Here is a 21,225-nt window from a genome sequence, read left to right on the forward strand (position 1 = left end):
GAAAAACATTTCGGAAGGGGCCTGACCAATTTCTGACGCACTGGTAACTGGGCGTCTCAGTCTGAGTGGCTCATGCCAGGCTCTCCATGGTATTTTGTGTGATGGGAGAAGGGTATTCGTCATTAGAGAACACTGAAAGTTGTTCACCAACTTTCACCAAGTTGGCGCTGAGTCCTTTCTTCTGCAGTTGGGCCAGGGACACTCTCTTTGTGCTAACACGGCAGCCCTGCTGTGTTTCTTTAATGCCGGAGACTTACTTTAATGGGGGTGGGGAGAGGTGGGCAAGGAACACTTAGAACAGGCTGTACCATGTATAGCAACTTCCACTGGAGGATTTCAAAGTACCTTACAATGGTGGATAAGTAAGATTTTGACTCTCCTCTTTGGCCTTGTCTACACTAGCAAGGGTTATACTGGGATAGCTCTACCATCAAACCCTGCTAGTGGAGACGCAGCTTATACTGGAAGTGAGTTCTTTGGCTGGTATACCTTACCCACCATTTCCCAGATGAAATCACATCCCTAACCAACACAGCTACGCCATCAAAAGCCAGCTCTAGCTTTAGATGCAACCTTAGGGGCTCTGAGCAGTTAAATGACTGGCCCAAGGTCACAGTGAGTCAGTGTCAGAATTAGGAAGAGAAGTCAGGTGTCCCGACTCCCAGTCCTCTTCTCTAACCCTGTAGCAATGCTGTCCTCCCCCCAGTGAGGATGGGAATCAGCCCAGGGCAGTTCATCACCCTTGTGAGTCAGCCCAAATCCAGATGCCTGGTGTCCAATGGGAGCAATGACCCGGTCCGCTAATTTTGCACCTGCATTGTGCTCGGTCGCTAGAACAGACTGTTAATCTCCGTTCCCTGCGTGGCCCCTCCCATGCCACCCACTTCTGCGCTTTGCAGGGCCCCGCCTTCCCGAGGGAAGAACAGCACATACTCACCAATCTCCTCGTATCTCATCACGGTCCCCAAATTCGCATTCTCATCTAGAGAAAGAAGTGCCAGAATCCAAGCTTCAAATGAGCATCCGTGCCGGAGCGTGCCCAGGAGGGGAGATGGCTCTTTAACTGTTCAGCAGTGGCTCCTTAGTGTTAACAGGATTCCTCCTCCACCAGCCTACCTGTCTACCTGGCACCTGGTGGTGGGTTCCCCATCACTCAGAGTCTTTTGAAGGAGATTGGGCATCTTTCTAAAAGATCTGCTCCCACTCAACAGGGGAATGGCTGGGTGAGGGTCTAGGGCCTGCGTAGTGCAAGAGGTCAGGCCAAGTGATCATAAAGGAATCATCCAGCCTTACAATCTATGGTGAGAGAGACTATGTAGATTTCCTGTTAGTGGTTGGAGTTAATACTTCCAGGGATTCTTTCACCTTGGTGGTGTCTGTCTACATCCAGGCATTGCAAACTCATGGAGTCGCTGTGCCTCTTCCCCTAGCATAGCCAGGCTCGAGCGGGGCAGATTTCCCTAGTTAAACTAATGCTTCTTCCTGCTGAGCCATCCAGGGAAATCCTGGGCAGGATCTGAGCGCCTACCTGCAATGAATCTTGGCATAACCCCTGACAATCTCTGTGACAACCAGGGAGAGGCTGTCGGGGAGAGAGTGGGGGCCTGGTCCTCAGCTGGTATAAATGGACATAGCACCACTGCTGGATCTACATTGATTTTCACCTGCTGAGGATCTGGCTGCGAGTGATACTGCAGCACTGGGTTGGATGTGAAGCAGGAAAGCAGGGGAAGACCACGGAGTGGGGAGGAACGTAGATGAATGCAAGCATCTACATTTTCATGACATACCCACAAAGGTGAAGCGTTCCATTGGCGGACGGACACAGCAAATCCGGCTCAGACTTTCTCCCACCTTCCCCAAGATCTTTGCTGGAGGGAGAGAGAATAGGTAAAAGGCAGGTTCAGAGTCTGAGCTACCTGCAAGAACCATGTCCCACTGCACAAGGCCTGTCTTTTATTCCCCTACAGAGCTCTCGGAACACACAGGGCATTTGACCCTGAGGGTGTGAGGGAATCCCCACTGGCCGTCTCTGCTGGCTGGGTTCTTAAATCAATAAGCTCTTGTCCCCACCTTCTGTACTGTTTGTATTCACCTCCGTCTGTTTGAATGACTCGTTTAGAGTCTTGTTGCGATATTGAAGTTATTTCATGTAGACGTTCATCATCCTGAAGAGCTTTTTTCCCCGCACCAAGATTTGGAAAGAAACCAATATTTTCTGCTAAGGATCTGATCAGCAACTTGGTGCAAATGGCCCCTTACTGGTTTGGTTACTAAAGCCTCAATCTACGGAGATAATCGTTGTTTCTTGATTTCAGCCCCCTCTTAAAACTCTTTAATTTCACCCCATTTGGATTTTAACGAAGCTAGGTGTGCAGTTGTCGGTGCAACATGCACTCAGGACTGTGCTTAATCTGCACCTGGAATGACCATGATTGCAAATACAAAACAGGTAACAGCATATTTAAAATGTCCTCAGACAGCCCCCTGAGTGCTTAATCATTGGATTTAAGTGTGAAACGCAGTACTTACACGCAAAAAAATTGGCGTGAAATGGCACTTCTACCACTTTAAGGGTCAGGCCTGGTTTTGGGGCAATTTTAAGATACCTTTTTCATGTAGATTTAGTGCCAGAGTGACAGCCCTTCGAAAGGGAAGTCCTCTATTCATTCACAGAACAGGTAAGGCATAGACACTGGCAGTGTGAACTTCCTCCCAATACTCTGCCTATGCACCTTAACTTGAACCTGAAGAGACCACTTCTAGCTGTGGAGCGGGACTCAGTCTCCATGGCCCGTTTGGTCTTTCTCCCATGTTGCTCCCGGTGCCAATTGTGTGGACACTCAAGTGGACTCTGCTGATAGATCCCAGTCAATAAGGAGTTGGGGAAGGGAGAGAGAAGATAGTAAAAGGACCCAGTGACAGGTAGGTTGCATTTTCCAAACTTGAACCCAAATGTTGCTGAATTGCATGGGTCTGGAATCTCAATTCACTCAAATTTATACATTTTGGAACCATAGACAGTCTTACCTGAAACCTTCATTTATTGTTTCTTGGACAGGTCTGTTTCCCTTCCCCATCTCTGCGAGAACAAGTTTGGGGATTTCAGATTGGTGCTGTCTGCAGGGCTTGCCTCTGCTCCATTTGGAGAGCTTACTTCCCTCTGCTGTGACCTACCTGCAGTGGGCTTGTTGGAAATGTTGCTGTTCTGGTAAATGGGCTGTGGAGACTCATTCTGGGGCTGTCCAATCACCGGGGTCATGGAAGGTGTGTTCACATTGGAGAGGATGCAGCCAGTCACTCGCTAGGGTGGGGATGAAATGTAAGGAGTCAATAATGCAACTCCAGAGCCAGAAACACAGCCATAGATCTCTCACTCTAGCTTGGTAGCCAGCCCTACAGCTCACAAATTAACAACGTTCTCCAGCCTTTACTCGGAGACACAGCCAGCCTCATTTCATACTTCCTGTTCCCGTCTGTAGACCTGGGCTGGGAGACTCGCTCAGCATACCCTAAGCATCTCCACAAATAGGATACCCACTGGAATGATTTCTAGTACGTGCAATGAGGCCAGCTTGATCTGTGCAAAACCATGATAAGGATACAATTCAAAAACTGGTATTGACAAAATACTAACCCAAATGCCCTCTCCCATTTAGCCCTGTATATTTGATGGCCGCCTTAACTCTTAAGGTGAATTAATAAGGACAATTGTGTGGTTTCAAGTATTCCTCTCCTGGATTTTAGGTATAAGATGAAGGCCAAAGCTAAGCAACAGGGGAGATGCTGTTATCACTGGAGATGATGTCTGTCCGCACGCCCGCAGATCTTATACCAGCTTGGCAACATTCTAGTCACCCACTCACCAGAGCTGAGTAATGTTTTGTCAGGCAGGTAAAGTGTTACTGGATTTTCCGTGATTGTCAATCACAGTAAAGGGCACCTGAGTAGATTTTGGTGCCCAGGCTGGATAATTTTGCAAGTCTGATTTATACATTGCCATTTCATTTTTTTCTAATAACTCGAGATTCTCTGTCCCCCGCCCCCCAAGCACACATGGGCCTTATGGGAACAGGAGACTTCAAACCTTCTCTGTTCTTTTAAAGTGAATTTGGTGTCAGCCTGGCAGCCCTGAGGACTGAATACCTCTCTATACCCACACCATGAGGTTGGCAGAGGGAAAGGCTGTGTCAGCTTCCCCCATGCTGCCACATTGGTATGCTCTTCCCCTGTTCTGTAGGGACTGGCTCTGGGTAATTCAGTCTCCATGGCCCATTCAGTCTTTATCCCCTTTGCTGAGTCTGCTAAAAAGGGTGTTGGCCAGTGATGATCATATCCGAGTGCCTGCGTGACCATCTCTGGAATGTGAGGGGCCTTCAGCCTTATGGTCCATCCAGTCTTCTCTGCTGAGTATGATAAATTAACTTCAAATTAGTGCTAATTGGTGGTGGGTTTTGTGATGCAGCCACCTGCGCACTAGGAGCTGAGCTGAGTTCTCCAAAGTCATTTCACAAAGGCCATTGTGAACAGCTGCTAGGTCACAGTCGGCTTCAGTCAGTGTCAAACTGTGCCAGATTGGAGCCACTCCCAGAGGTGAAAGGCTCCTGCTCAGATGAGCTGCCGGTTCCCTGAGCCATACATTCCCCTTTCAGGCCGTGATCCTAAGAGGAATAGAAAAGCTGGCTCTCGATTTGACTGTGTGTGAATTTGCTTCTGTGAGGAGATTGCTGCACACATCTCAAAGAGGCAGGCAGGCTTTAAGCATTGTTTTAGCCCTGCAACGAGTTAGCACCGTTCTGGGTCCCCCGCCCCCATGTTGTTGCCCAGGATAAGACTGCAATGCTGCTAACTCACCCTATGCTAGGAGAGAAAGACAGCAGAATAATGACTGGACTCAACACACATTCTTGCGTCAAATCTTATTTCCTGAGCCACTCCCAGCTGCTCCTTCCTTCCGCTCCTTTCGAACTGGAGGCAAGAAGTGAACAGACGGGGCCTCATTAACTGCGGAATCCTGGGGTGGCTCCTGCCCTGCTAGCTAAGAACTTTAAAGGAATGTTAATGCGGAGGGGCGGGGGGGAGAGAATCCAGCCCACCCTGAGCTCTCACTATAATCCCTTCCCTCGTGCTACTGCAGTATCCGCGCCACTCGTCTCCCTTCAGAGGAATTGGAACCATCATAAAAATTTCATCTGACTGGAGGGTGGATTTGAAATGGTTCAGAACAACTTGGCTTGTTCCTGGAATGTTCCCCCAAGGTAACGATAGCGCTGTGAGACATCAGCTCTCCTCCCTTCAGTTCAGCTCCATGGGGCAGGGGCTGGTAGGATCCAGAGGGGCAGAACAGCAGTGGGAAGTAGTGTTGTATGAGACCCAATATTCAGCCTAGCCTGCCTGTCCAGACCGCTGAGGCACGAGTTCAGGCTTTCCTCATCTTGTGTCTCAACTACTGTAATCTGCCCTTCTCTGGCCTGGTTGCCAGCCACACTGCCTCCCTCAGTCCAGTCACAACACTGCTACTAGGGTCAAAGAATCATAGAAATGTAGGGCAGGAAGTGATTTCAGGAGGTCATCTAGTCCAAGCTCCTGCACTGAAGCAGGACCCTCAACCTAGACCATCCCTGACAGGTGTTTGTCCAACCTCTTCTTAAAAACCTCCAATGATGGGGATTCCACAACCTCCCTGGGAAGCCTATGCCAGATCTTAACCACCCTTAAAGTCAGAAAGGTTTTCCTAATATCTAATCTTGCTGTAGGTTAAGCGCATTACTTCTTGTCCTACCTTCCGTGGACACGGAGAACAATTGATCACTGTCTTCTTTATAAGAGCCCTTAACATAGATGAAGACTGTTATCAGGTCCGTGCTCAGCTGTCTTTTTCCAAGACTAAACATGCCCAGTGTTTTTAAGCTTTCTTTATAGGTCAGGTTTGCTAAACCTTTTACCATTTGTTGCTCTTCTCTGGGCTCTCTCCATTTGTCCACATCTTTCTTCAAGTGTGGTGCCCAGAACTGGACACAGCACTCCAGCTGCGGTCTCCCCAGTGCTGAGTAGAGCAGGTCAGTTACCTCCCATGTCCTACATAGGGCAATCCTGTTAATACCCCCAGAATGGTCGTCTTGACTTGCACTTTCATCACATCACTTCTCTGCTTGCATTCCTCCAATGGTTCCCCCTCTCCCATGAGTGCCTTGTCTTTGCCTTTAAAGCCTTCTCCATTTACCCCCTCCCTAGCCATCAGATCTACTAGCTTACTGAGCTGTGGACACCCCAACATCACTCTGCCAGTGGTGCCAGCCTCAGTCACTCCCCTGTCTGCTTCTCCATCAAAACTCCTCCACGCTTTCTTCCACCTACCCCCCCCCCACACACACACCTGGTGAAAACTCCCTGTCCAAACGCCTGAAGCTTCCACCTTCTCTTCTTTTAACTGCTTCCTCTAAACCTGCCCCTGCTGTGATGCCTGCAGATCCTGCCTGCCTGGCACTGCAGCAGGCCAGTGGCATGGCCGAGCCTTCTGCTTTTCTTCTTAACTCGGTTTGTTTAATTGGTTCCTCCTCCTGCCTTTCTTTGCCCACTTGACCCCTGCCCTGTTTGTCCCTTTCATCCAAGTCTCAGGGCGGCATTTTGATGCCAACCTCCCCGTTGCTGTTGCTGGAGGGTAGGATAATGGTCTAAGGTCATTAGCTGGAGAGGTGGTGGGAAGTCCCATTTCTGTTCAGGGTTTGTGAGCTTCATTCTCACTTCTGCCTGCGCCTGTGGAGGGGTTTCACCTACTGTGTCACGTATTCTCTGGGGTTTACCCAGCACGGAAGATGCCCTTGAATTTTCCTGTTGCTTTGAGTCATTCCTTAGGGCCAGCGGAGCCAGGTTTGTCCCGTGGGGTTATTTTGGTAGGTGAGTAAGCAGGGCTTCATTCACTTGCCTTTCAAATGCCCTCTTTTCCCCTGGATTGACTGTGTGGCCAGCAGGGTGATGTCTGCTTAGCTGTGAGTTTGCCTTTTCCACCTGCTCTCACTGCAGCCTCGTTCTTGTGTGCGTCCTGACAGGTCTTTTTTTCTTTTCCCCAGTGTATAGAAGCTCAGCATTTCCCTGGAGTAGACATGGTCCTGGAAGTTTGTCCTTAGCCCTTTTCCAAAGGTAGATTCAATTTGGTTATGTGCGGCACAATGTTCTTTTCATTCCACTTTCTTCTACTCTCCTTTTGCCTAGTTCCCATACTGTGAGGGCCCATCTACACAGTGAAACTTAATTCAGATTGAGGAAGTATGTGAATTTACAGTGCAATAGCTACTCCTGAATAACTCCACTGCAATGGGGTGTGTACACCCCACACTGGCAGCGAAAGGGTTAATGGGAGGCCAAGGGCTCGTTTAGCCCACTTGGTGGCACCTGGAGGGTGCATTAGGTACAGTTCATAGGCAGACTCAGGTGGGGTGGAGAGTCACCTTCATAAAGCGAGGCACTCAGAGCAGTGGGGAGAGACCCAGTGGGGTGGGGGCTCAGAGGGAGAGAAGGCCTGGGAGTCTCTCCTAAAAAAGGAGCTGTGGCAAATGGCCAGGGACAGAAGGGACATGGGAAAGCTGCAGGCATGGAGCGGATTCCTACGGTGAGCTCTAACGGAAGGACAAAGTCCAGTGGAGGCCGCCGAGTGGTTCGCTGTCCCAAAAGAGTTGGGGAGAACCCAGAGAGGCTCAACCCCAGGATGAGTGGAGTGGCTGAAGTGGTGCTTGGTTCTGTTTGGGGGGTTTTGAGTTCTGCGGGGAGAAGTCTGACACACACACACCCGGCCAGGAGGGGTGGGGGTGTCGGACTGGTGATGCCGTTGGTGCAGGACGTTGATACTCTGTAATGGGTGGACCTGGCTGGCCGGCAGAGTCACACAGCAGACCATGTGAGCCCTGAGGTGGAGAGGAGGAAAAAGGGTGGCAATGCCAGGACTCACCAAAAGGGGGTGCTCCGGGCCAGTGAGTTTGTCACACCATGTACACCTTCCGTGATCTGCATACCAGGTGCTGTGACTGTCTCTGATTGGCGGCTGCTGGAGTTTGGGCCTTGGTGCATTCTTGGGAGCCTTTCCTATTTGCTGGTCTGGAGAACTATTCAGTTTCCAGGAATGGCGGCTGTTTGGAATCCTTGCTTGAGCAATTCTGTTGTGAGGAGCAGGGTTTTGTTTAAATTGACATGTCCCCCTCGTTCCTTGTTACTGATGGTATTTTTAGCCTCTCCATGTGGGTGTATTGATCTGGGCCGGACTGCTTGCTGCAATCTGTGATTGGTACTTTGCTGGCTGATGATGACGTGCGCACTCAACCCTAGAGGGCTGACTCCTTTTTTTTTCAGCCAGGAGAGGCAGACACGCACCTGTGTAATAGTCTATCTCCTTGACCTGTGTCGGGCCAAGACCTCAGCTTGGGTAAATCATCACAGCTCCACAGGTGTCAAGGGAGCTATGCTTTATTTCCCCAGCTAAGGATCAGTCCATTGAACATATGTATCACGTTGATGTAACTGAGTCAACCTGAAAGAGAGAGAAACCTGCCTTGCATTGGCTACTGCTGACCCTGAACTCAGCCCTGAAAGTGCAACAGATCAAAGCTATTTGAGGGACACTCATGTTGGGCATTAAAAATGCATCGGTCTAATCACTCTCCTGCACCACGTCTCCCACTAGTCACAGCTTTCCCCTCCCCCCTGTGACACATCTGCCCAGGTGTGACTCACCTTCATCAGATCACGGTGGTGTTCCAGCACACTGCAGGTAGTCTGCCAGGTGTCCTGATAGCACTCCCAGGGGTCCACCCTGCAGGGAGGTGAGAACATAACAAAGAGGGTTTGCATGTGAATCTTGCTCTGTCCTTCACCATCCAGCATGCTCAGTTGCAATGGAGAGGCCAGGAAGAGACAACAGATAGGACCATGCTGCTGAGAACCATCCATGTTAACCTCCTCATGTCTGCCTGCGATTAGAGGCTGGAATAAGATGCCAAATGCAGCTTTTCCAGCCATCACATTCTCATTGTATTCCCCCCACATGCCTTTGGTTAAACGTCTCCATCCCTGCTCTGTTTCCTTTTCCCTCCGCAGTCCTGGGCATGCCCACTAAGAGCTCTTCTCCTCTAGCCCCTGGCCAGGTGCCAGACACTGCATGGAAATGTATTGAGACAGCAGCTTTGGTCGCCAACGTGACAATGGGACAGAGAAGCACACTGGGCTCCTGAGGAAGAGGCTGTCCAGGGTTTCTGCTCACCAGGGTTGCTCCCAGAAATTTTTCCTATGGTGTGCACAGCTGAAGCACTCTCAAGTCAGGGCTCACAGCATCACCAGGGGGCCCCTCCATTGTGACAAATTTCCGTGAGTGGCGTTGCAACCTGGCACATTGTGTCACAGCATGACTCTGTTTGGGGGCCCTCTCAAATGGGACGGGGGGGGGGGGGGCTGGGACAAACTGCTTCTTTTGCCCTGCCCTGCCAATGATGTGCACCATGCATAACATCCGCATGGCTGCCCATGCCACTGCTGCTCTCAGTGAAGCACTTTCTCTCTCTGCCCCCTCACCCAGACAGCGTCTGGGAGGAACTGATGGAAGTTGCATGGAGCTCAGTGGCTGCTGGGACATGGTGTCACTGAACTACGCCCGCACTGCAGGCAGATCACTGGCCTGGAGGGCACCTCCGTGGGGATACTGGGCACCAGCCCAGCCTGTTGGCAACCTACATCACAGAGGGGTGTGAGGCCCCGTAGAGAGGCTCTTACCTGTCCCCACTCTTGGGCCTTGACCTACTGTAGTTCTATCCATATGGGAGGAAGCATCTGAGGGTCGGATCCTTAACCCTTCCCACCCTGAAGTGCCACAGCTAAAGCCAAAGGGGGAAATTCTTAAGGGTTTAAACTTTTATTTTAGGAAATTAAACTGCGTGCAGGTGCAGTCCCGAGAGCCAAGCACCACCAAACACGATGGCACCGGCAGCATACCAGCCTGACCGACTCTCACGAGCCTGAGCAACAGCTGCTTGACACGTCTGTCATGGACAAAGGGAAGGGCCGCCCCACTGACCGCCATTGCTGGCCTTTAGCGAGACAAGGCCGGTGAGGTAACGTCGTTTACTGCCCCGACCTCTGGTGAAACAGCCCACTGTTCTCTGGTGAGTTACTGAAAGGTCAGAGCAGCGGGAGGAAGAGCAGAAATGGGGAACGTGGCGAAAGGTTTGTCAGCGCTGGGCTGTCACCACACCAGCGTGAGCCCCTCGCGTTAGACGTGCTGGCTGGGGTAACAAGTGATTTGTGCCGGCGCTGCTGAGCCAGTGAAGAGAAGCCCCAGGCAGGGGTCTGGGTGAGAGGGGATGTAGCTGTGCCTTGGGAGGCAGTGTCCAGAAGCTGTGACGTTATTCATAACGTCCTACCTCTTACTTTTCCCCCCCTGGGCTGGCCTCCCACTGTGAGGTAGGACAGTGCTCTTATCCACATTGTACAGATGGGAGGCTAAGGGACTTGCCCAAGGTCACACAGGAAGTCTATGGCAGAACAGGGAATTGAACCTAGTCTTCCACATCCTCACAGCTAGTGCTCTAACCACTGGACCATCAGTCCCCATAGCCTGATGTTTGTAAAATCACTTGGGAGACATGGAATGTATCCAGCAGTTGTTTCTTGAGGCCGTGCGGGGAATTCATTAGTCTGGTGCCTTTGTCTTTTTGCACAGAGACAATGTGAAAGGCAGTCTTTTTTCTAGGAAAAGCTTCCTCCATTGGGCCTTTTTCCCAGAGCAGGAAAACACTTCTTCTTTTTTTCTTTTCTCAGATCTTCTGGGAGCTCCCAATCTTTCATGAATTGCTAATCGCACCCTGGCTGTTCCCAGAGCCTTTCCTGGCAATGAGATTTCATGCCTGTCTCACACAGACTGTGGGTGCAGGGATTGCCACCCCTCCTCTATACACCAGGTTGTGAAAGGCAAACCTCCAGTGCTACAGCCTGGCTTAATTGAAAACTTAATGAGCTGCTAAATTGGGATGTTTCTTAAACATTTTCTTAGCAACTGAATGTATTTTTTCTCACACACCCCACCTGAGGAGTCACAGACACGATCTCACGAATTAAAAACACGCCGAGTGCCTAATGTCTGCGTAACCTCTGTGCTGTACATGCCTGAGCTAAGTTAGAAACCATCTCTGCTCTTCATTAGAGTCTGTGTATCTGGGATTGACACTAGCGGTAATAAGAAACAATAGCACTCGGAGTCTGTGCATACAGACACACTTCTGCACGTATGGCCAGATGCTCCCAGCTGTGTCAGACACACATGCTCACCAAAGCCAGGCAGACACTCAGTCATGACCATCCATCCAATCCTTTTGATAGCTTCCATATCATGTGATGCAACTTGGTGTGTCTCCATGTGGCCATCAATATTAGTCAACTCTATCTGGGCCTCATCCAATGGAAAGAATCCCACTGAAGTCAATGGGATTTGGATCAGGCCCAGATATGCCCTATTTGTTACTCCTTTTCTCAATCTTCTTGATCTTCCTCCCTTGCAATTCCTCCTGGTACTTGTCCCTCTCTCCTTGTTCTTCCCCTTCCCTCCTCTCCTCCACAGCATGTTTACTCATGCCCTTTCTTTTCAGCAGCCTCCTCTCACTTTCTCTCTCTCTCCTTGCGTGAGGAACGTGCCCTTCCTCTGACCTACAAAGACTGCTGAGTTTCTTATATAGGCACGCGCACTCACAGTAACAATGAGCCATTATTAAAACATGCTCTTTCCATGCAAATTATAATGGCACAAATTTTTCTGGTGCATAATTAAGGTAATTAGTGGAAGCTTGCTTTAATTACACACTGTGTGCTTAGCCGATAAGGATGTCTGTCATCAGCCCGCAGTCGGCAGGGCTGACTGGAGCTTTGCTTTCACCTCCTTCCTTGATGGGGATGTTTGATGCACACCACTCGCCGGCTCTGAGATGAGCCCTTTGAAAATCCTCTCCAAGCTCAGTCTGAACTGACCTTCCCCTGAGCTGGTGGATGTGACTCGAACCGGATTCCTACAGGCGTTGCCCCATAAAAGGAGCGTTGTGTCTTTCAAAGTCTCCCTGTATAACCCTACCAGTAATACCCAAGGTGTTACTCACCTGATCCAGTCAGAGGACTGGACGGCCAGTTGGCACATGGTCAGACGGTGTCGGCTGGAGACCAGGCCCTGAAAGAGAATAGTAGCTAAGAGAGGATGCAGGGAGAATCAGTGAAGCTTTGTCCAATATCAAGTCTTCCCTCAAGCTTGGACCTGATTCAATTCTGAGGTTTCCCCACCAAAACCTAGTTCTAGCTCTCTTGAATGCATCACAGGGACACAGATCCACTAAAAGGAGTGTGAACCCAATAGCACCCTCGCAGATGGGCCATCACCACTGTTATTCATCTGTATAGAGCAGAGGTATCTATGTCTTGCCCAGATTCAGAGGGCAGAAACAAGCAGCCTACATGACATCATAAGAGTTTTGCTTCTCTCTGAATCCCATCTGGCCTGGGGGCTAATGATAGGGACAGCATTTTCTCCAGTCTTTTTGGTTAGGAGGAGACTTCTGCAGCTCAAATATAGAGATTTCCCCGTCTTTGGATTTCTTTCTCCAAATGATGCTTTTAACAGCTCCTGTCCCAGTATTGCCAAGCCCAAGCATATGAAAATCATGAGCCAGGCCCCCAAATTTATGAGATTGGCTTTAAAAACATGAGATTAAAAAAACCATTATTTGCTTTCTGGTGTTTGTGCCTTTAGGGGTCACATTTTCCAGCTTTCCTCTGTAACCACGAGGGCTAGAAACTTGGGAGGGGGGGGCGGAGTTAAATGAAAGCTGAGATTTTCGTGTAATCACAGGACTCCAGGAGCTGCAGCTTTAAGAAAAAAAATAGACAGGGTAAAATCACAAGAGCTGGTAACACTGCTGTCCCTACATCAGGTTCATCAGAACTATTAATGGGTACTATCTGACTCGCACAATCTATCCCAGCCCTCTGCTCAGCTTCCCCACAGCTTTCCCTCTGGCATCAGCTGAGCTGTAAGATTTCACTCTTTCTCAGACTCCGTTTTGGAACCAGCATACCTGGTTCCCCAGGGCGTTCATTGAACTAGAAACCCTCAGACCTAACTCTTCCTGTCATTCACGCACACTCCCAGCTTCCTGCAGATTACTTTGGCAATATCACACAGGAGAGAGCAAGAACTTGATCAACCAACCTGCTTCCCATAGGAGTCATGTACAGGTGAGACGATTCCACCAATTACTATGAACCTTCCAGTCTTGTGCAGATAATCCCGGGCTCTTTCTAATGAAGAAAACAAACAAAAAAAGGAGGAGGAAGGGGATCACGATGTAAATTCCACTCAGTAAAGCCAAAAGTCAACTAGCATTTTGAGTCAGATTTGAAAAACTGGTCTCAATTTTCACATGCAATTTGTGCAAATCCCTGAATTTTCTCCTGCACATAATTATGCAAGCAAAATTTACTGTGCAAAAGTGGTGGCGGGATTGAGGCCCCTTGGAAACTGTCCCTTTAGGATAAAGATGAAGCTATTAAATGCAAAGTCAGGGCTAAATTCTCTGCTGGTGTAATTGAGTGGCATGCCATTGAAGTCCAGCCATGCCCATTAACACCAGCACAGATGCTGGCTCTGAATATTTCAGTAATGTTAAGGCTCTGATTAAAATACACAAAACCCAAGTGCATTTGTAATACAATGGCAAAGAACGTATTAATCTCCCTCTAGTGACTGGTACACTCCAGGATAGCCATGTACTACTACCACCAGCTAATGAACATAATCCCTTAGCTCAAGTAACAGAGGTGTGACCTGCAGTGCTAACCATCATGAGTTGATTTCAAATCCAGCTGATGACCCAGCCCTGTGTGTATGAGGGGAGGGGAGATTGTTGTATATTCAGAATGTAAGGCTACCAATGCCCTCTTTAGCTTAATTTGTCATGCCAGTGTGGCAGAGCTCAAATGGCATTGAGGAAGACCCCAGATAAAGGATGTAATTGGTTTTAATTGGATGCAGGTTAATAGTGAACATAGCCATTACCATCCGAAAGGTGTTTGGTGGCCTATGTGAAATAAGCTAGTGGGCTCTGCCCCATTCTTAGTGGACGCAGGTGTCTACATCACAGAAACCACCATTACAGTTGGCAATCTCGGCAGAGAGCCCAGGGAAGGAATAGGGTCTGGTGACTGACTTCCTGTCTGACCCCTAGAAGTGGTCATTGGTGAGAGGATGAGGGGAAAGGTTGCTTTGCCATGGGCACTGCTGTAGGGCCTGGTCTGTGATTAAATCTAGCCCCCCAGTCTTCAGAGATGTCAGTCCAGCGCTGACTTCATTTAACAATCACAGTAATTAAAACAAGAATGCGTGCAATGGAGTGACCTGTCTTGCAACAACATTGTGGGTGGAGTGCAGCTAAATCTTTGGGGCAGATTGAAAATGGGCCCCATACATTTCTGTCATGACTGTTTGCATTTATTCTCTTTGGCACTGTCTGTGCGGGTGCATTAATGGGGCTGGTGAAACTGTTTTAAAACACAATTTAAAAACAGCTCCTGCTGACACAGCTTGTCTGGCTAGCAGAGGCAGTTTTACAAACTACATTTTGCATGTATGTGAAAGACAGTGTGGTCTAGTGGGTAAGACACTGGCTGGGGGCTCAGCAGACCTAGTCTTTCTTTCTGGCTCTGCCACTGACTTGCTGTGTGACCCGGGTCAAATCACTTCACCTCTCTGTGCCTCAGTTTCCCCTCCCATCCTTTGGCTTGTCTATCTCACTGTAAGCTCTTTAGGGTAGAGACTGTCTCTTACTATGCGTCTGTACTCTGTCCAGCACAGTGGGGCCCTGGTATTATGGGGGCATCTAGGTACTGCTGTGATATAACTAACAATATGTGATACTCGGTCTAAATTACATCAGCAGGAATTATGTTTTAGAACAATTCTATTAGCACATCTGGAGTTACAGAGGAGACTCAGCCTTTGGGTTTTTGAAGAAGGATATTAAAACTATGCATAGGCTCCATTCAAGGTGTCATCACACTCCCTACACAGTAGCACATGAGTGACTAGGGCAGGCAGTATAGAGCACAGATAGTTTGCATAGTAGATAAACACTTGTGCATCATGTATGCCCCATCTACAGTACTGGAACACAGCATGCTGCCCTACTTCTACTTTGCCCTATGTACATTGCTAAGGGAGACGATCTTGTGGTCAAACCATTATTGCCAATTTGCGTTTCCATTTTAGTGTGGTTTTGATCTAACTCTTCTGCAGTCCCTGCTGCAGCTCTGGAGGAATCTTCCCCACACCCATTAATTCCAAGAGCCAAAGCTTAACATCTGGATTTAAAAACAGACATATATCTGTAACAGAAATAGTCTGAAAATAAAACAGAAGGGAGAATAAAGACACCAGCTGGTCAGCACTGATGCTTGAAATATGGTTCTGCTCTGAGAAATGTCTATGCAGAAATTACATAGATCTTCCCCTTGTGCGTGTGCAGAATTATGGGTGCTCACTTTAGTGGCCAGTTAGGTCCCCGTCCTGCGTTTGGATCCATATAGATGAACCCCTGTGCCTGTACATGGCTCCAGGTGGGGTACATGTTCTCCCGCACAGACCCGATGGCAGGACTGGGGTTCACTTGCCCTGGAGCAGCTAACTCTGGTTTGGTGAGGGGCAAGTCACAGTTACAGTGGTGCAGCACGGCAGTACTAGGGCTTTGCATGGGAGCAGCTGCATTGGGGTAACCATAGCAGTGGCTCAGACCTGCAGTGTGGAGAAGCCCTTTGTTTGTATGATGGGTTTAGTCCTTAGCACTCCAGAGCCAACACACCTCTAGAGAACGGGCGGGACGAGTCTCTGTTTCATGCATCCGCATGGAATTGTTAACTAAGTGCCATGTTCTGCCCTCAGAGCCCATTGCCCGCCCTCAGAATGCCTATAATTACAATGGAACTTGCTGCATGTGTGTGCACTTGCCTGATATGTGAAAGCCTCAAATCCCTGCTCTGCCTACATCAGAGCAGACTTCGTCCCAGGCCAGCGCCCTGCCCACCAGGCCGTAAAGTGCCAGATACATGTCAGCCTCAGCAGCGCAGTGCTGCAGGATGCTATGCTGTAAGAGTACCAGAGCTGCTGGCATATGTTGTGTAACGAGATCATCTTTGTGCGCAGTTGTCTGCCAGCCTCTCCAGAAACAAGGAAATTAACTTTTTTATCCCCCGAGTGGAGTTCGGTGTCCACTGTGCTGTGAACTGACAGAGCGAGAGAACTGAACATGAAGGGAAACTGAGCTAAGAGAACTTCAGAGGGACTGAGCTGGACCAACACAGCCAAGAAATTCAGTGCAGAGACTGTTTAGCCCTCATGGGTTAGAGGGGCTTTTAGCATAGCTGATGCTGGCCCTTTCCCATTACATGCGGACAGTGGAAGAAGGGGGGGGGTCTACAATGGAACAGGGGAGACTGTTGGAAAATGTCAGGACCATACACTATTCATAGCCCATCCCCAGGAGGAAAGGACGGTCCAGGGGTTAGGGTGATAGCCTAGGACTTGGTAAACCTGCAGTTAAGTTCCTGCTCTGCCACAGACTTCCTGTGTGACCTTGGGTGAGTCAATTAGTCCATCCGTGCCTCAGAGCCCCACCTGTAAGCCATGGATCGTAGCACTTCCCAGTTGTTGTGACAAGACTGCAGGTCTGTCTATGCTGCAACTGGAGGTGTGGCTGCAGCTGGGGCAGGAGCACGCATGCTAGTGTAACTAAACAGAACAGCTAAACAGAGCAGCGCAGATGCACCAGCCAAGCCTACAGCATGGGAGAGCAATGCCGGTATGGACACAGGGTTCTGGGTGGGCTTGTACCATTGACACCGGGGTCTGCGCTCCCACATCTTCACTGCTATTTTTAGCCAATCCAGCTAGATCAAAGCTAGCATGTGTGAGGCTGCCTGGGCTCCAATCGCACCTCTGAGTGCAATGCAGACGTACCGCCTATGAGGTGCTGAAATATTAATGGGGGGCAATGTAAGTTCCTAAGTGCACAAAACCTCAGTGCCCTGGGTAGACCAGGCCTAAGAGAGAGAGAGAAATTAAGGCTGGAGTGTTAATACTAGTCTCTTTGTCATTCTGAGTGTTGTCTGGTTGTTAATCAGATCCCTCTCATTGTCAGGGTATTACAGTGTATTTAGCAATTTCGAACCATTTGCTTTCAAGATGCCCCTGCCTGGACATTGCAACTGCTTGTGAAAATCTGTTACATAGCACCATGTCCTGTGTTCTTTCTCTGCAGTACTAGGAAAACTGGCCTTGTGGTTAACAGTAGAAGTGGGAGTCAGATCTGGTTCTGTTCCCAGCTCTGCCATGGACTTGTTGTGGGATTGTGGGTAAGTCACTTAATCATTCTGTGCCTTGATTTCCCTGTCGGAGGGTGGGGGGGTAATAATACTTACAACCTCAAAGGGCTGCTGTGAGGCTCAGTTCATTAACTTGTCAGCCTGCAGAGGTTTCACTTTATTCTTCTACAGCATTTTCTAAGACCTGAATAGCCCCGTGCCTGAGTTTGCGCACAAGATGAGATTTCTTTATTCCTGTACAATGGTTTTGGGGGGAGAGTGTGTGTGTGTGTGTGCACGCGTGTGTGCACGCGTGAGCATGTGAGTGTGTGCACGCGCACAAACGAGTTCAGTGTGAAAATACTGCAAGCACCACTCCCTTCAATTCCCTGCATGTGGCTCCTTTTGGGAACCAAAGCTGCACTCTCAGGCAGGTTGAGTTGCATGTTTTCTGTAAGCGTGTGGTCCCTGCTCTCATTCAGCAGACCAGAGAGGCCAAATCAAACCCAGGAGCCCGCACATTAGGCTGGTTAATTCTCCAGGATGAAAACAAACCCATTTTCTTGAGTTCCTTCACTTTCCATTTGTCTGCTGTCTCCGGCTGCTGCTGCTTAAACAAAACTCTCTCTCTCTCTCTCTCTGTTCATGGTGTTGTTGATCTGGTTTGACGTTCATTGTATCTGGCTTAGGAGTTCCTAGCAACTGGGGAATGGGTTTGTGGCTCTCAATTTCCCAAATGTCACTTCTGACTACTTTTTGAAGGAGGGGAAGCACCAGAGACTTCCACCACTGCCAAGGCACTGGGACACTTTATTATTATTGTTAGAGAATTTGCTTCCAGCTCGCTCATTCCTGCCTGTCTCTGGAGACCTGCATCCTCTCCACTTGAAAAGTTCCTCGGGTGCCATCCCTGCAGGGACCTCACCCACTGCAGCAGAAAGATTTACCAACATATGGATGCTAACGGGAAGAAGAAGAAAAAAACGAAGGCGCGCAGAGAGGAGAAAAAACAGTGGAGCAGTTTTCCATCCAAGGTGCATTAGGTTTTTGAGGATGATCATTTTAAAACTCAACAGCATCTAACAAAGTTTGCAAGGAGTTGAGATAACGTATTGGAAGATCTGCTGGGCTTGATATTGTGGCGTAGAGCATTGGAAGTTAAGGAGGCATCAGGGCTTTTTTTAAAACCTTCAATTCCCAATGATTGATTACATCCGTTAAAATGCGCTTTCATCTGAAATTCTGCATTGGAGGCTTCTGCCCAGGAGCTCATGTTTTGAAACAAAATTTCTATGAATCACTTGAGTTGTGTGTGTATTTTAATGACAGAGGGACCAGGAGCTAAGTAGTTTGTTAAGTTTTCTGAGCTCCTTGAATTGCTAAATAGCTTTGACTTTAAAACAGAAATTAAACTGATCAAGTGATGCATTGTTAAACCCATCCTTTGCTCTCAAGAGCCTGGATCATGTATCGCTTCCAGATCAGTCCTGTGGAATAGCCATAGTGGATGAGATTGCTTTGGAGTTGCTCTGACTTTTGAATAATAATTTATCTGCAGCAGTGCCCTCTTGTAGAGAGTCCCACAGAGGTTCATGCTTTCAGCTTTGTCATGCAGTGTGTATATGAATACACTCAGAGAACCAATCCAGCAGCATGGCCCAAGGTGTCATCAGCAAAGTGGGGATACTTGAGACTGTGTCATAGTCTCTCCCGATCAAGGCTTCGTCTCTGCGCTGCCTGCCTGGCTGGGGATGTGAGACGGCTGGATGAGGCTCGGCTCCAGATGGCAATACGGGATTGCTTGTTGGAAGGAGGAAGAAGCTGAAGTGTCGCTCGTGTGGTGGTTACTCCCATGTCAGTACAGAGAGTTCCCAGTTGATGTTATATTGTTGCTTGTGAGCTGAATGTGGAAGCCAGTGTCTTGGTAATAGTCGAAAGTGGCTGCTTGCATCCTCAAAATATTCTGCAGTTGTGACCTCCTCTCCCCAAGTCGTGGCCCCAGTCACAGTGAGAGGTGTCTGATAAGCACTGAGGGGATGTGCGACAGTCACCTTAGAGCGCAGTGGTACACTAAGCATGCAAGGCACACCCAACCAGATGGGCGTTGTCCAGCTAGCAGCCTGCGGGCTGGACGATTCCATCTGGCCCCCATGGAGGACACAAAATGGCATCATCTGCATGGTATAACCGTGCAGGCCCCAGATGTGTAAGGTCATGCCACATGGAGGACACCACTTAGGAGAAAAAAATGGTGTCCTCCACCCTGCACGACTTCGCAGGCCCTGCCTATGTGAGGCCACACCGCATGGAGGATGCCATTCTGGATTGCCTAAGAATCCCTTGTTCATAGGAAGACAGGAATAGCCCTGCCAGATCAGACTTGTGGCCCATCCAGACCTGTATCCTGTCTCTGTGAAAGGGGCAAGTACAGCTGCTTCTGAGGGAAGTGCAAGAAACCCCCAACTAGGCAATTATGGAATAATGGCAGGGGAACTTTCTTCCTAACCTAACCTGATGGCTAATACCCTGGCACAGGAGGGGGGCAGGGGTTCAGGACGATTTTTTTAATCCCATCTAAGGTCACGGTGGATGCAGCTATTACACAGATGTGTCTAAAACTTTCTTTTTTTAGGGCCTTAAACTGGAGGGAAGAAAAACCCTGCCTTCCTCTCCAGCCCCTCGAGGAACCTGCCCTGCTCCTGCCATTCGAATAGGAGTAATAACCCTGGGACCTTCCCATTGGTGGTGACATCCCCATTGGGCGCCAACAAGAGTGTTCGCTACAAATAGGATTCTCCATTAAAATCAGGGGACCATATTAATCTTTGGTGGTGTATCTCCCTTGACTGCAATGGAGATACACCAGAGATGCATTAGGCCCAGCTTCTCGTGCTTTGGTGGTAACGGTTTGTCCACAGACCTGCAATATGCCATGTGCTCTGGTCACTGTTGCTTTGTGCATGGCGGGGCTGATGGGAGCTGGCAGGCTAGTGAGTGTGTGGGGAGCAGCGCTGTTACCCAGGGGCTCCAGTGGAGTTGGTTTTGCTGCTTGTTTGGGTCATGATGCTTTGCAATAGAAACAACAGTTCCTTTCATGGAGACTGGGCGCTGCTCGCCAGGCCTAGGTGCTCTGAGGAAAATCCCCTTCCCCTTCCTCGTGGGCAGGCATATGTCCCATCCAGTTGGTTCTGGCGGCTGCGCTCTCCGCTCCCCGGCTCAATGTGGTTCTTTCTCTCCTGGTTTCCCTGGGTCAAAATCACCTTTGGCCTCTCCATCTCACTCCCCCGGCGACAAGGCTGGTGCGGGGGAGTGGGGAACGGCGGGGCCTCTCCCTGCTAGTAGGGCAGGGGAAGCTGGTGAGCTGAGAAGGTGGGGGAGAAGTCAGGCTAGGGAGTCAGGAGAAGGGGGAGAGGCAGAGAACGCCAAGGGGAATAATAAAGTGAGTATCTATTGGCTTCAGCACAATAGCCGTGCTGGAGAAAACAGTTCCCTGAACTGTACATATCACCTGAAGCCAATTTTCCCCTTCCTTGGGGCAGTATTGTACTGCTGTTGCTCCTGGCCCATAGATCCTCAGCTGGTGTAAACTGGCTTAGCTCCATTGACTTCAATGGAATGGATTTGCTCCAGCAGTAGATCTGTGGAACGGAAGCTCTATTGATTGCTGTTCATTCCCTTTAGAGTATGTGGTCTAGTGGACAGGGCACTGGACTGCAACTTAGGAGACCTGAGTTCTGTTCCTGACTCTGCTCCTGAGCTGCTGTCACCTTGGGCAAGTCACTTCATCGCTTGGTGCCTCTGTTTCCCCTCCCACCCTTTGCCTGCCTGATCTCTTTAGACTGTGGCTTTTTGGGG

General features: G+C 49.3%; 1 protein-coding gene across 1 annotated transcript in view; it reads right to left on the reverse strand.

The window, feature by feature from the left end:
* Positions 1 to 21,225, reverse strand: part of NMNAT2 (nicotinamide nucleotide adenylyltransferase 2) — a 73,790-nt gene that overhangs the window by 9,419 nt on the left and 43,146 nt on the right. The window contains exons 2-7 of the mRNA XM_073356625.2: positions 13,229 to 13,317; positions 12,126 to 12,193; positions 8,725 to 8,803; positions 3,178 to 3,304; positions 1,791 to 1,871; positions 938 to 982 (exon numbers count right to left, since the gene is read on the reverse strand). Coding sequence (XP_073212726.1) covers positions 938 to 982; positions 1,791 to 1,871; positions 3,178 to 3,304; positions 8,725 to 8,803; positions 12,126 to 12,193; positions 13,229 to 13,317 — 489 coding nt within the window. The remainder of the gene's footprint in view (positions 1 to 937; positions 983 to 1,790; positions 1,872 to 3,177; positions 3,305 to 8,724; positions 8,804 to 12,125; positions 12,194 to 13,228; positions 13,318 to 21,225) is intronic.

The sequence above is a fragment of the Lepidochelys kempii genome, chromosome 8 (assembly GCF_965140285.1).
Source record: "Lepidochelys kempii isolate rLepKem1 chromosome 8, rLepKem1.hap1, whole genome shotgun sequence".
Taxonomy (NCBI): domain Eukaryota; kingdom Metazoa; phylum Chordata; order Testudines; family Cheloniidae; genus Lepidochelys; species Lepidochelys kempii.